The 15,170-nt window shown below is 51.8% G+C and overlaps 1 protein-coding gene across 1 annotated transcript; it reads left to right on the top strand.

The window, feature by feature from the left end:
• Positions 1-7,405: 7,405 nt before the first annotated feature.
• LOC125625972 (toll-like receptor 2) lies at positions 7,406-15,144 on the top strand. The gene is made up of 3 exons (XM_048828635.2): positions 7,406-8,162; positions 11,941-12,034; positions 12,607-15,144. The coding sequence occupies exon 3, from the start codon at positions 12,633-12,635 to the stop codon at positions 15,138-15,140; it is 2,508 nt and encodes an 835-aa protein (XP_048684592.1). The 5' UTR covers positions 7,406-8,162; positions 11,941-12,034; positions 12,607-12,632; the 3' UTR covers positions 15,141-15,144.
• Positions 15,145-15,170: the final 26 nt, after the last annotated feature.

The following is a 15,170-nucleotide window of genomic DNA, read 5'->3' as shown; positions in this document are numbered from 1 at the left end:
ACTGTGAGTCAAAGCAGATTGAGCAACAAGAACATTTACAATTTGCACCACTGTATTCATCACATTATTAAGATCTGCATTAGAAATTTTAGCACACAGGTTTTCTTGATGGATGATACAGTGAAATTTGACTGTCGGGCAGCCAATTTGGTCTTCAAGTAACTTTACAAATCCCTTCTGTTTTCCGACCATGGCAGGAGCACCATCTGTTGTCACACAAAATATTTTTCTGATGTCAACTCCTTGTTCTTCAAAATGGTTTACAAAATGGTAAACCCCCTTTGTTGTGCCATGCAGGGGTTTTAGGCAACAAAGTTCCTCTTGGATTTCATCAGAAGCACAATATCTTGCAACTGCCAAATGTGGAACATCATTTATATCCATGCTCTCATCAACTGCAACATTAAACAGTGCTGGGTTTCAGAGGAGCAGCCATGTTAGTCTGTATTCGCAAAAAGAAGAGGAGGACTTGTGGCACCTTAGAGACTAACCAATTTATTTGAGCATGAGCTTTCATGAGCTACAGCTCACTTCATAGGATGCTGTGTCTTTTAATGCAGTTGTCTGCTTTTCATTAATGTTTTCTGCCATTTAGCTTATGCATCTCTCAACTGTTCTGGCAGAGACAGGCAGTTCTTTTATTCTGGATATGCATCTTTATTTGGTAAATCATTGAACAAAACCTCCAAACAGCTGAGAAAAACTTCTTTTATATATTCCCCATCAGTTTTCTGTTTTTTTGCAATGCACTGTGCAATCTTGTAACTTCCTTCTGTGGCTTGATTTTTACTTACACTTAAGCATTTAAAAACACTGCTTTGCTTCTCATACCCTGCTACTGCCTTTTTGATTGATTCAGTCTTGTCTGCTTCGTCAAGAAAGGTTTTCTCATGCTTCGTTTGAAAATGTCGTCGAACACTTGATGTGCGACAAACAACACTTTCACAACAGAAAGCACAAACAGCACGGTCCTTCTTTTGAATAAATCCAAATGTGTCTGTCCAAGAAGGCTGAAATGAACGGACATCTAACTTTGCTTTCTTAGGAACTGACATTTTGTCAAATGTACCCCTCAACTTACAGTGGGGAAAAAAATCGCGACAGCCGGCATGCACAACGTCAAATGCAATGCACTTTCCACGTGACGTGACAGTGATGTAAGCAGCAAATCAGGATTTAAAAATATCCCAGTACAGTGGTGCTGGAATGATTTTTAAGGTGGAGGTGCTGAGCTGCACCCCCTCTTGCCCCTGTCTGCACCCCTCACTGCCCCAGGCTGGGGCCAGTGAGTCATAGCTGGGGGCAGCTGCAGAGCCCCGGGCTGGCAGCTGGGACCCCAGGATGACAACAGAGCCCCTGGGACTGGTAGCCGGGACACGGGCAGTGTGAGTGCCACTCAAAATCATCTCGTGTGTTGCCTTTGGCACGCATGCCATAGGTTGCTGACCCCTGGAATAGTCGCTCATTCTCTAAGCCCTTTGCAGGGTGATATTTTCAATGACTAATGCACTTGTAAGTAACTCTTTACCTCTCGGTATTTGTCTCCTGTCCTGTTACAAGGCAACACGTGTGATCATCCTAAAACAGTGGCTTAAGAAACCTTACTGTGGTTTTTCCCAGGCAAAATTAGCAGCGGTCCGAACTGTAGTACTGGTCGCATTCAGCACTGGTCTCAAATGCTCTGAAGACCTGGAGCCAACTGGAGTCTGGCTGGTTGTTTGAAGTCGAGTTATTTACTGAAACTTGCAATAGGCAGCTGCCCCAAGACGTGCCAAGCTACGTTCCGATGCTGAATCTTCCAAGCTTGCTGACGGCTGAATAAGCGGCCCGAGACAGTAGGTCAAATCCTCTGTCGTCTTTAATTTGTTGTTTGGGTTTCCGTGTTCCATTAACATGGGTGTTTTCAAATACAGCATGTTTAGGTTCTTTCAGATACGTGTTTATCTTTGACCCTGGCTCCCAGGAGATGGAGCCAAGGAAGGAAGTCAAATGTGTCTGAACAAAACAGGCCTGCTCTGTTTGTCACATTTCCGGATTGCCAGGAACTGTGAGAGATTAGGGAGAAGGATGGCTTAGTGGCCTCCCCTGGCCCACTGAAGACCTGGGTTCAAGTACCTGCTCTGTGAATGTGCGCAAGTCACTTAGTCTCTTGGTGCCTCAGTTTTCCCATCTGTATAATGGGGATAATGGCACAGCCCTGCAGGTTGTGAGGATAAATATACTAAAGATTGGGAGATACGATGGTGATGAGGGAGTCAGTTAAGTACCTGGAAGAGCTTGGCCAGCATTCTTCCCCTTTCCGGGGCTGGGGGGTGTTGTGTGAATTGCTTAGACTTGTGCATATCACGGATCTTGAAGTGTGTTTACAATTATTGGTGAACTGGCCCGTTTCCAGGAGGCCGGACACCAGGCTGTGTTGTGGGGAGGCGGTCATGTGTGTCTTATTGTCAAGATTGTCTTATTGTCAAACCCCGTTAGGGGGTTTACTGGGCAATGGGGGTGTAGATGGGTCAGGGCAGGACTCTGACCTGCCCTTTGAAAACATCAGTCCCTTTCCTGGGCGGGACGGAGAAGGGCAGTGGATTAGGAGTCAGACCTGGTTCCATTCCTGGGCAAATCCCGGCTTTCCCCTTCCACCCTCTCTCTGTGGGTTGTAAAATCCCTGAGCTGAGCCATGAACTGTCTGTGTGCAGCACCCACTTGTGGCTGGGGCCTCGAGGCAGCATCGGAGGTGGGATATCGGACTGGTGACTCTTCCTCTCTTTCCTAGATGTTCAGCGATTACTCTCTGATCCCTTCGTTATGATAGTGAGCGGGGGTTGGTGCATTACAGTTGCAAGGCTCCCCCTTCAATTTTCCCATGATCTCGCTACAGCTGAGCACAGAACAGGACAGGACAACACGGTTCCTGCCTGTAAGAGCGCTCAGTCAATCAGAGGCATGAGGTGATTGAGGTGGCGGGGATGGGATGTCCAGCATGGAGTGGGTGGAACTGAAACAGACGAGGGTTATAGAAATGAGATCTCATGGTTACCTGGTCCAGCCATGTGCACAGATCAATAGTTTCATTATACCTTCAAACAGCTTAGTGTTGACTTTCTTCTTCTGTGTGGTATGGAAAAAATCCGGTAAATGCAAGCCCATTGGAAAATGATGTGTTTATCCTAGACCTGGCCCATTTTCACCCTTGCAGTGGCCTGGATTGATCGCAGAGATCAAAGCACAATGGCATATTTTCTGGAGAGACAGCAAATAAACTTTAAGAACATTCTGGCTGTTCCACAAGTTAATTATTGCCAGGTTAGTATCTCCACTCTGTAGAGTAGTTTATCTTCGGTCTTGCGTGTCTTTGTTTTTTGAAATACCTCTGCAATAGTGAAACCCAACCAAGATAAGGGAGTAACTAGACTGGATGAACCTTGGAGGCTGAAGGCTTTGGATGAAACCCAAAATTGTGACATCCCCATTTTAGCAGGTGGGAAAACTGAGTCAGGGAGGTGACACAACTTGATCAAGGGCACACAGCTAGTTGGTGACAGTGCTGGGAACAGAATTTTGTGTGTGTATGTGTGTGTGTGAATTGCATTGGACAAACCTCCCCAGGAGATAGATGTTATTCATATATCTTGGCTTTTGGAGGCGGGTGAGCATTGAAGAATTTTTGTGAATGATGAGTTATACAAAGCCTGTTGTTCTCCTCAGAACTCCTCCTTCCCCTCATCTGCTCTCAATTAGTCACTTCTGCCAGCACCAAGAGACAAGACAGTGGCTGTTGTGAGCTGCAGTATTTATTAGATATGACACTGGGAATGCGGGAATGGCTCCCAACAGCTCCCTGGGGCAGTCCCGCAGTCTCTCTGGGTGCTGAGCGTGTCCAAAAACAAAACAAAACAAAACAAAACAAAAGCCCTGCTACTTTATGGAAGTTTGTCTAGTGGCAGAAACAGCTTCTCACTAGCAAGATGAGCCAATGTCCTGTCCCCCACGACTGGTGTGTGGCACCAGAGAGGAGTCCAAGGCTCTGGCTCTGAACTTCCCCACAGGTTGTCCAAGTCTGGAGTCCCATCTGTAACCAAAACACTTTCTCACTGCAATGCTTTACCCAGTGTGGTGGGGATTTCTGTGCCTAACACACCAGAAACTAGCTTGTGGGGCAGCCAGGAGAAACTGGAACCAACCCTCTGACGGTTGCCCTCTGCCCGCGGCTGTGTCCTACCCTGGCTGGAGTTTGAAGAGACTCAACTAAATTGCTGTCTTAAATGTTTACGGTCCTCCAGGAGAGAGCTAATCCTCACCCTTTTCTCTTTCCCTAGGGGAGGATGCCAGTTACGGCCTGGCTGCTCTATTTAGCTGGGCAAGAATTGCCAACAAATCATGACCATTTTAACATGTGTGCACGCTCTAGTCGACAGCGGGGATCAAAAAAGGACCGTCAGCACCAAGGGCTGGATTTTAGAAGTTCTTCAGGCACCTAGTGAGATTTCAGTGGGAGTCGGGTGCCCAGGTGCCCATCTGCAGCATTAGGTAGCTAAACACCCTCAAAAACCAAGCCCTAACAGCACAAGCTAAAGGGATATGTTAGCTGTAAGTATCTAAGCTGCTGTGGTTGAGGTGGGACGGACACACACATACACCCACTCATGATTTACTTGCTCAGGAATGTTTGCGGGGCTGCCTTATCTAGAAACCATGCAGCATAAATCCAGGCTAAGGACAGATTTCCTGGCTGGTAAAGATAAAGGAAAGGAAGGCTTGACCTCCAGCCAAGCAAGTCAACAATGAGAGTTTCTCTTCTGGAAATCTCTTCTAGCCTCATCCTCTCCCTCTCAGATTCATAGATTGTAACGCCAGACGGGACCATTCTGACAACCTAGGGCTCATCTGCCCTGGGAAATTTATGAGAAGAGGAGTACGGTACTATTCTGGTATAAGCCCCTATGTGAATTTACTCTGGAGCAAGGGTCCATGCGGGAGCTGATCACTACTCCAGAATAGCTATTTTGGTTAATTTCCAAGTGTAGACAAGCCCAATGTCTGACCCCCTGTATAGCTCAGGCCAGAGAATGTCATACTGCAACTCCTGCATCCAGCCATAATGGCTGATTGGACTCAAGCGTGTCTCTTAAAGACATCCGGTCTTGATTTAAAGATTTCCAGTGTTGGCGAGTGTCCCCCAAACCCCCAGGTTAGCTCTTCCAAGGGTTAGCAATTAAAACGGGGCATCATTTCTAGTCCGAATCTCTCCAGCTTCAGTTGCTAGCTGGATCTTTGTGCTAGGTGGGATGTGCCGGCCCAGTTCATGGCTCAGGGTGCCACAAGGTGTGGCAACAGATACAGCTGGATTGCAGCAAGCTTCCACTGATGGGACGTGCCCTTGCCCTGGAGAAGGGAGTGGCTTGGCCTCTGTGGCCCATCCAGTCCTTGGCCTCTGCTGGCACTGGCCACAAGGAAAGCCAATTGGTGCCACTCCTAGTGTTGGGGTTTGTGTGCCGTGGGTGACCAGGATGAGTCCTGCCACACTCATTCCATATAGGCCACTGACCAGTCCTGGCTGACATGCACCATTGGTTTAACCCTTAACTGGCTATAATTAGACCTTGCTGAGGCTGCTTTTGGGGGCTGACTCAGCCTGGGAAGTAACGTTAAATACACCTGCGAGGGACAGATTTATCTCTGTTTGCTCTGAACCTCTCCCTCCCCTTGTGCATCAAAAAGCTGGGCACTGCCTAGCAATCTCAGCAGCGGCTGATGACCATATGGGACAGTAGGGAGCCCTCTGGATTTTGGGCTGGAAGGCCCAGTTTCCCAGGATGTCTGTTATGGCAAGGTGGGTTCAGAACAGCATAAACTTTACAGCAGGCTCGTGCATGCTCAGTTAAACAAGAGACCAGGGGCTCCAGCTGGCAGAGCTGAGACCTTGGTCTGGGCAAGCTGAAACAGTTGGTCCAAATAAGGGTTGGGTGCAGGGCATCGTCATCTGTCACGCCACAGTGCAGGTAAGGAATGTCGGGCATTTATACATGGAAAGGGCCCGGGGTGAATCCAGCAGGCATTCGCTGCCTACATAGTTTTTTGACAGCAGCTATTGGCTGCTGCTTGGCAGTCTCGCTTCCGGTAATGAAGACATTTGTTTGTTCTTGCTGAGAGAGGAGACGGCTTCCTGCAAAATCCTTATGGCTATTATGGTTTCTGTCCCATCCTGGGCTCTCCATCCAACTCTGGGTAAACAGTTCTTTATGGCCTCTGTTGCGGAGTATAGGTTTTGCAGCCTCTTAGCTCTGAGCTCACTGCCCCTTCGCTATGCAGATTTTCAACAGGGAGTGTAATTGGCCATTGGAACAATTTACGCAGGGATTTTTTATTTGGACTGTGGTGGTGTCACGGACCATGCCCCTCAGTGCCAGGTGCTGTGCCAACAGGGAGCAGAGAGACAGAACCTGCTCTGTCGAGCTCACAAGAGAAGTCATAACACCCAGCTCTTAACAGAGCACTCTCCAGCAATAGAGCCCAGAGTGTTTTACTGAGGGCTCTGGATGAAAAGGAATTAGTTTGCGCAGTGCATAATTCATCTGTGGAATGCCCTGCTGCAGGATATGGTAAAGCCCAGGACTTTAGGAGACTTAAAGGATTATCCATATAAACATATGACAACAATCCCCCCTCCCTCCGCAATCATTAGAGGGATACCCTTTTTAACAAAGCTTACTGTGAGCTGCAGGGCTGGACTGGCTCACCTGCTCACAAAAGGATCGATGCCACCCCAACCTGACAGGCCAGCCCCACAGCCTCACCTGGGCTGGGTCCATCTCCCCTGAAAGGGGTCAATTGCCCTGTGCCAGCTGCAACCCCCCCATGCTCCTGGGCATGAGCTAACCACTAACTGGCAGGGGGCCAGGGGGCTAGGAAGAAACTTCCTTGGGGACAGGTGGGATTGGGATCTTCCTCCTTCTTTTGAAGCAGCAAGCGCTGGAGAGAGGGGATACTGGGCCATTAATCCAGTGATTTAGTGGGCCAAAAATACACCCTAATCTCTCTCTTGTAAGTGGGTAAGGGAAATGACCTAGCGAGTGCACAGAGCTGGGACACAGGAGAGCACCTCCCCTCTCTGTGCCTGATCCCCTCTGGCCTCCCTATTTCCCTCCCAAGCTCCTCTCTGTACAGCACCTAGCGCAGTGGGGCCCTGATCCCACGACCAGGGCCCTTAGGAGCTACTGCAATCCAGACCGCTAACCTGGCATGTTATTGGTGCTTTTATGGTCTTGAAATATCAGCCGGTTTGCAGCCAGGGTGGTTAATTCCCTGTTTGGTTTGGGGGTGGGGGTGGGGGGAGGGTCTGGGAGAAGGGAAGAGAAAACAAATCCTTGAGGCGCGCTGTCTCTTTAAGAGGGAGGTGGCGCCCCACCCTGCCGAGCCTAGAAATCAGCTTCCTCCAAAGCCCAGCTCAAGTCGCTCCGAGGCCGACCCGGGCAGGATGGGTGGCGCGCTGGGGCCAGAGGGGAGCCCCGGCTGGTGGCCCCCCGGGACCTAGCCGAGGGGTGAAATAGATCAGCAAAGCCCCCCGGACTGCATGGGGGGGCTGCAGGAGAAGCTGCCTCTTCGTACCCAAAGAAGGACCCAAGTAAAGTCCCCCCAGCCCTGTGTGATCCCCTAGGACCAAGGGGGGGGCCGGCCGGGTGCGCCCCTTCGCCCTGCCCGCTGCAGTCACCCGGGGTTTCAGCTGCGGGGGGGGGGGGGGGGTTTCTGGACCATCCCCCTTGACGGATTCTGGTCTCGGCGTGGGAACCGCAATGGGGGCTCATCGCGGGCTTTGGCAGCGCCCTGGAGTTGCTGAAGGGGGAGCTGGCGTGTGCGCCCCGGGCCCCAGCCACTGGAGATGAAGTGGGGGGCGGAGGGGGGGGGGCACGGCGGAAAAGCGTTTACATGCCAGCGCCTGTTCCTGTCTTCCACGCCGCATTGGCTGTTCCCACTGGATCGTGACTGCAGGAGACAAAGGTGCCTTGGAAACCGGGCAAGTGGCGGGGGGGGATTATTCCGGCCAGCTCCCTGCCGATAGAAGATCCCTGCCTACGCCACCTTTCTAAAAGTGAACTATATTAAAAAACCAAACAAGCCCAGACCTCTGGTGGTGCTTTGCTCCAGAGACCGCAACGCGCGTTGCAAAGGTGAGTCGTCTTACCCCTTGCCTTAGAGATGGGGAAACTGAGGCAGGAGGCAGCGACTTGCCCCAGGTGTCAGAGCTGGGAATAGACGCCTGTCTCCTGACCCCCAGTGCATGGGTCATCTTGCCTCCAGTCTGGTGCTAAATGGGGCCTGCCCCGCAGCATCATATTAGTCATCTGCGTTTCCTTTCCTGTCTCCCCTGGGGAGCCAATCTCGGTTCTCCTAAAACCATGGCATCCGCTGGCATAGCTGGCAACTGAAATCACGTTCCCTATTAAATGGCCTTTCTAGACCATTTATACATGTTTACTAGACTCCTCAACTGTCCTGTAATGATCTAATCAACCAAAATTGCAACCACAAAGCTTGAGAGCGGTGGTGAAACGTCTCCTGGTCAGGTAACACTTGTGATATGGAAATACTGATGCCAATAATAATTTTCCATCTCAACTGCTTCCATTTCCTGCCCCCCAAGAAACTGGGGGTTTGACTAAATAGCTTTAGCAAAAAAGTGTCTACTTTATGCAGACCAGGCTGGTGTTTTTGGTTTGATTTTTTTTTAAAAAAAATCACATGGGGGAGGGACTCGTTTTAGAAAGGCACCGGAGGGTTTGAGGTCTGAAAGTTGAATCTAATTGAAGTGAATGCTTCCTGGGCAGTTTTTCATTAATAACATCAATGTGTCGAGTGGCTTTCATTTCCGACGACTCCAGAAAGCTTTATGGGCTTACTAGAGTTATTGGTGTTGGATTTTAGCCAGGGCACTCTGAACTAGTCATAGAATCATAGACTATCCGGGTTGGAAGGGACCTCAGTAGGTATCTAGTCCAGCCCCCTGCTCAAAGCAGGACCAATCCCCAATTTTTGCCCCAGATCCCTAAATGGCCTCCTCAAGGATTGAGCTCCCAACCCTGGGTTTAGCAGGCCACTGCTCAAACCACTGAGCTACCCCTCCCCCAATGTGAAACCAGACATGATGATGGATGTTACAACTTGGTCCAAGTGTTTTATGGCAGCACTGTAAGACCGTGAAGAAAGACACCGAAGAAATCTGCATCTGGGGAGCATCGCTGCCCCGCGTAATGTACTGTAATGGTGTGAACAGCGTTGCAATCTAAATTAAGAAAACTGAAGTTGACGTAAAGCTACCTGATATTATGACTAGGGGCACTGGGATGCTATCAGGATTTTGGGAGGGACCCCAATGTATATGTACAGTAGCTAGCACGTGGCTCATCCCTGCCGCAAACTGCTTACCCTCTAAAACGGGTGGGAAAACTTTTTGGCCCGAGGACCATGTTTGGGTATGGAAATTGCATGGCGGGCTGTGAATGCTCACAAAACTGGGGGTTGGGGTGTGGGCGGGGGTGAGGGCTCCGGCTGGGGGGTATGGGCTCTGGGGTGGGGCTGAGGATGAGGGGTTGGGGGTGCAGGAGGGTGCTCCAGGCTGGGACTGAGGGGTTCAGAGGGCAGGAGGGGGATCAGGGCTGGGGCAGGGGGTTGGGGCACGGGAGGGGTTCAGGGGTGCAGGCTCCGGGCGGTGCTTATCTCAAGCAGCTCCCGGAAGCAGCGGCATGTCCCCTTTCCAGCTCCTATGCAAAGGCATGGCCAGGTGGTTCTCCACAGTGCCCTGTCTGCAAGCGCCACCCCGCAGCTCCCATTGACTGTGGTTGTCAGCCAATGGGAGCTGTGAGGGCGGCTCTTGGTGGGGACAGCATGCGGAGCCCCCTGGCTGCCCCTACATGTAGGAGCTGGAGGGGGGACATGCCGCTGCTTCTGGGAGCTGTGGAGAGTGGGGCAAGCCCCCAACCCTGCTCCCCGCCGGGAGCTCGAGGGCCGGATTAAAATGTCTGGAGAGTCGGAGGCGGGCTGTAGTTTGCCCACCCCTGCTTTAAAAGCATGTACCAAGTGTAGAACAAACAGTAGGGTAGATGAGGATACAGGAGAAGGGCAAGCTTGGACAATTACACAGGCGATTTCTGTAGCTGTTTTTTTCCCCTTCTCGTTCCACTTCAGAGGTTGCTGCATTTCAGTGGTGGTTTAAGGGCTTGTGTACACATGGTACAGCTGTTCCTGAAGAGTGCAAGGTGCCGGATACTCCTATTCCGGAACAAGAGTGCCTTGTTCCTGTTTATCTTAATCTCTGGGTTTAGCTAAACAGGGATAAAACACTTATTCTGGAATAAGACTCAGCGCATGGAGTTATTCAGGAATAACCCATAGTTAATGCTTCAATATGCTGGGCTCTCTGAGACTGCTTACAACTTGCCGTCCTCTGGGAAGAAAGTTGCAATAGAAATCCTAAGGTGAACGCTCTCTCCAGACTTGTAAAAGCACAAAGGGCAGCTGGATTTCAAGGCCAGAGAGGATCGGTATATGGTTCTGTAGCTTGACCTCCCACATAGTGCAGACCAGGAAATCTCACCTGTGATTGTGAACCTGCAGATGGTCAGGAAATCTTTAACTTTGTTTTCAGTCAGTTCTTCTTGACCAGATTTTGAGTTTTAATTAAAAAAAAAAAAAGCCATGTTTTTGGCCAAAATGTCGGTGGTCAACCTGAAGTTTTCAAGGTCGGGGGTGCGTGTGGGTGGGGAGGGGAAGTGTTGACTACTCAGTTTCCCATCGCTCTTGGAAAACCCATCTTTTGCCAAAACAAGTCTTGAACGAAACACTTCAACCTGTTCCAATCAAACACCCACTTCTGGATCCATTCGAGCGGGTCTCCTAGAGACATCCCGTCTCGCTGTAAAGACGCCAAGGGTTTGTCTTCAGTGCGTTGTCGGTTTGAGCTATAACTGGAGGTTGGCCCTAACCCGACTCCCACTCCCACACAAATCACTCACTTGAGTTGTGCTTTAGATTTGAGCTTGGTGGCCCACGGGCTGGCGTGGGAGGAGCGAGGAGGTTGGCGCTCAAGTGACGAATGCAGGGGGGGTTGTGGCAGCTTGAATTGTAGAACTGGAGAACCATGGGGTTAGAAGGGACCCTAACCCCTGCCCAGATGCAGGATTCGTTGTGTAGCTCGAATGGGAAGCATTCTGCCCTGAGCTAGGCTAGCTCAAGTGGACGAACGCCTGCTATCCGTTGCAGTGAAGACGCGTCCGTCCTGAGTGATGGAGAAGCTGTGCTTTTCACGCTGGCATAGCCTCTTCCCATGTGACTGAGCGGCAGGGGACACAGAATACTGTGGTTTCATAGTAGCAGCCGTGTTAGTCCATATCCGCAAAAAGAACAGGAGTCCGTGTGGCACCTTAGAGACTAACCCATTTATTTGAGCATAAGCTTTTGCCCTCCTGCACCCCCAACCCCTCATCCTACAGCTCACTTCATTGGATGCATTCAGTGGAAAATACAGTGGGGTGATTTATATACATAGAATACTGTGGGAAGCATTTCCCATTGCGAGTATCCGGGTATTGACCCAGCTTCCTTGCGGTTTATCTTCCTCCCATTTGTACTTTCTGAAAGTCTCCCTCTGGCTGCCGTGTTCCTCTAGCATTGCACAGAAGATGGGGGTGGGGGTTGGTCCGAGAAGCCAGTCTGAGACACAGCATGTCTCCCCGACCTGTGTCTATAGGGTGACCAGACAGCAAATGTGAAAAATCGGGTTGGGGGTAATAGGAGCCTATATAAGAAAAAGACCCAAAAATCGGGACTTTCGCTATAAAATCGGGACATCTGGTCACCCTATATGTCTACAATGGGTGGCTAGTGAGCCCAGTTGATTCATCTTGTGTTGCTACTTGCATCCAGTAAAATGCTGCTTCTCTCTTGATCTAGGACTGTCTGGGGCTGGCATGGAAGGGACAGCTGCCCCCTGCAGCGCTGTGCTTAGCTCCCCATCTGTCACCTGAGGGGCAGCACCTCTTGCTCTGTAAGTGGCATTCTCTCCCATTGTTGAGCCAAGATCTGTTAGCCGGGGGGTAAAATGAACACAAAGATCGCTGACCCCATGGAACTGTGGGAAGTGAAGTGCCGGATGGGAGTGGCCAATATCCAACCTCTGTCTGGGATCACGGTGATCTAATCGAGAATGTTAGGTGGTGGGGGATATTGAACTAGATGGACCTGTCTTTGAGGCAGCAAAGAGATGGGGCTAGAGGCATCATTGGCTTGTCCTGCATGGCAGGAAGGAGGTGGAGGGAATAAAGTGGGTTAATAGCTGGATCTGGTAGGGCAGGCGGATAGGAGGTGGGGTCTTGCGGGGTGGGACTACAGGCCAATGGCTTGTTCCAGGATGCTGGACTGGATGTCTCAATGGGCTAGGGATTGTGCTGCTGTAAATGTCCAATCTGCAAAACGAACCATTGGTAATTCAGTGGTGCAGAGCGTACCGTGGGGTGGTAGAGGTCTCTGCTCTACAGGTGAACGTTAGCATGCGGACAGGTCTCTGAAAGTAACGTTAGAGGGCATTTCACAGGATGTCCTACTCTCTCAATCTTTCAGGCGAACAAACATGTGAAGAGAAGACCATGCGCCCACTAGCTGGCATGTGCGTAGCTTTGTGCCTGGTGATCGTGGGACTGGCAGACGGGGCTGACCCGTGCCTTGTCTCTGCCAACAATGAAATCGCCACCTGCAAGGGTCAGAACCTGAACCGCGTTCCCCAGCATCTTCCCTGCACCCTGCTCAGACTGGATCTCTCGTATAACAAGCTCAAAGAGATCACCGCAGGGGACTTCTCAGCGCTGACCCGGCTGCAGAGCTTGGACCTGGGCTACAACGTCATCTCGCACATTGTGGAACATGCCTTCGTCTCCAACGTCCAGCTGGAGGAACTCAGCCTATTCAACAACTCCCTGCGCCGGATCCCCTCGCTGGCCCTGAAGCCTCTGAGGAAACTGAGGCGGCTGGACATGTCCAACAACTTGTACCTCCGCTCAACTCTGGACGAGGTCTTCAGCACTCTGAGGAACCTGCAGGAGTTCTCCATGGGTGGGTCTCTGATCCAGACGGTCGGCAAGTGGGACTTCCTCCCGCTGAGGGATATAGCCTTGCAGAAGTTTGCCCTGAAGACAGCGTCCAGCCTACTGGAGTATCAAGAAGGGGCATTCTCGGTGCTCAATACCACAGCCCTGTGGTGTGACATAGCCCTGGACAAAAATGCCCAGGCCTTGCCCATGATGCTGCGGGACCTGAGGGGTAAGCCGCTGCAGTACCTCCGCTTCCGCAACCTCTTTGAGTTCAACTACTACACTGAGTCCACAGATCTCTTCTCTGGCTTGGCCGAGGTGCGAGCCAGCAAGCTGGTCTTCTACCGGGGCAAGTTCAACGAGAACCTGTTACGTCTGGCCCTGCTGAACATCCAGAAGTCCAGCATCCGTGACCTCTCCCTGATAGCCATTGACTTCGCCCGCTCTTCCCAGTGGAACCGCTCGGAAGCAGGCATCGCCAACCTGACCCTGGACAGCTTGTTGCTGAAAGACATCAGCAACCCCGATGTCCTGCGTTTCGATTGGACCTTCACCTGGTTCAGCGGCGTGGCCAACCTCTCCATTCTCAACATCAACTTCAACTTCGTGCCCTGCGACACCTGGGACGAGATGCGCAACGTGGTGACCCTGGACATCTCCAACAACCGATTGAGGGATGCCTACATCTACAACCAGGGCTGCAACTACCAGGACGTCATGCCCAAGCTGGAGCGGTTCCTCATGGCCAAAAACGAGCTGACCAGCCTGTCCGTAGTGGCTAAGCTCACGGTCAATTGGCCTCGCCTGACCCATATCAACGCCAGCCACAACCGCATCGGGGGCCTGAAGGAGACGGCGTGCCAGTGGAATCCTGGCCTGGTCTGGCTGGCCCTGGACCACAACACTGTTACCATGGAGATCTTCAAGTGCCTGCCCATCACCCTTCACTACCTGGACCTGTCCTCCTCTGAGCTGGACCGGCTGGAGATGAGCTACTTTGTCCGCTGCCAAGACCTACAGGAGCTGAAGCTGAGTGGAAACAAGATCAAGTTCATTCCCTCAGAGTGGAGATGCCCCAGCCTGCGAATACTGGCCATGGATGGCAACTCCTTTGGTGTCATCAGCAAGGGCTCCTTCGTCAACATGCCAGAGCTGACCAGCCTCAAGGCCGGGAACAACCCCTATCACTGCACCTGTGACCTCTACGGCTTCCTGCAGGAGACTCAGAGGAAGGGTAAGCTGACCCTGCTGGACTGGCCCGGGGGCTGGACGTGCTTCCATCCGGAGTCCCTGCTGGACGTGGGCGTGGCTGCCTACACCCCGGGGGTGATGGAGTGCGATGTGAGGGTGGTGGTGGCCATCTCTGTCTCAGTCACGGCCGCTGTGATCATTGCAACCATGGTGCTGTGCTGGAGGTTCGACGTGCTGTGGTATCTGCAAGCCACCTACCGCATCGTCCGTTCGAAGTACCGCGCCCGCCACGCTCACCCCACTCGGGCCTACACCTACCACGCCTTCATCTCCTACAGCTGCTCAGACGCCGACTGGGTGAGGCAGGAGCTGCTCCAGCGGCTGGAGAGCTCCAGCCCCCCGTACCGCATCTGCATCCATGAGAGGGACTTCACACCGGGCAAGTGGATCATCGACAACATCATCGAGAACATCGAGAGCAGCTACAAGATCATCTTCGTCCTCTCCCGCAACTTCGTCGACAGTGAGTGGTGCAACTACGAGCTCTACTTCGCCCACCAGCGGGCCGTGGGGCTGGGCTACGAGGACGTCATCCTGGTGGTGAAGGAGGCCATCGATCCTCAGAGCCTGCCTCACAAGTTCTGCAAGCTGCGGAAGATGCTGAGCACCAAAACTTACCTGGAATGGCCTTCGGAGCCTAGCCGGCAGCCTTTCTTCTGGGTACAGCTCAGGAATGTGCTGGGGAAACCAGGAGCGGCCGAGCCCAGCCAGGACCAGGTCTCACTGGCCAGCGTGGAGTTGGGCTCAGATGAGAGTGTGGACAATCTGGCTGAAGAGGAAACTGCCATTGACGCCGTGGCTAGCCCTGCAAGCTAGCGCTCGCTTGGACTCCAGCTCCATGCTGCC

Source organism: Caretta caretta, chromosome 24 (genome assembly GCF_965140235.1).
Source record: "Caretta caretta isolate rCarCar2 chromosome 24, rCarCar1.hap1, whole genome shotgun sequence".
In the NCBI taxonomy this organism is placed as follows: Eukaryota; Metazoa; Chordata; order Testudines; family Cheloniidae; genus Caretta; species Caretta caretta.
The sequence above is the reverse complement of the archived record's forward strand: the minus strand, read 5'-3'. Positions and strand labels throughout refer to the sequence as shown.

Coding starts and splice junctions, on each gene's coding strand:
- LOC125625972 (XM_048828635.2), top strand. CDS start 12,633: ATGCGCCCACTAGCTGGCATGTGCGTAGCTTTGTGCCTGGTGATCGTG.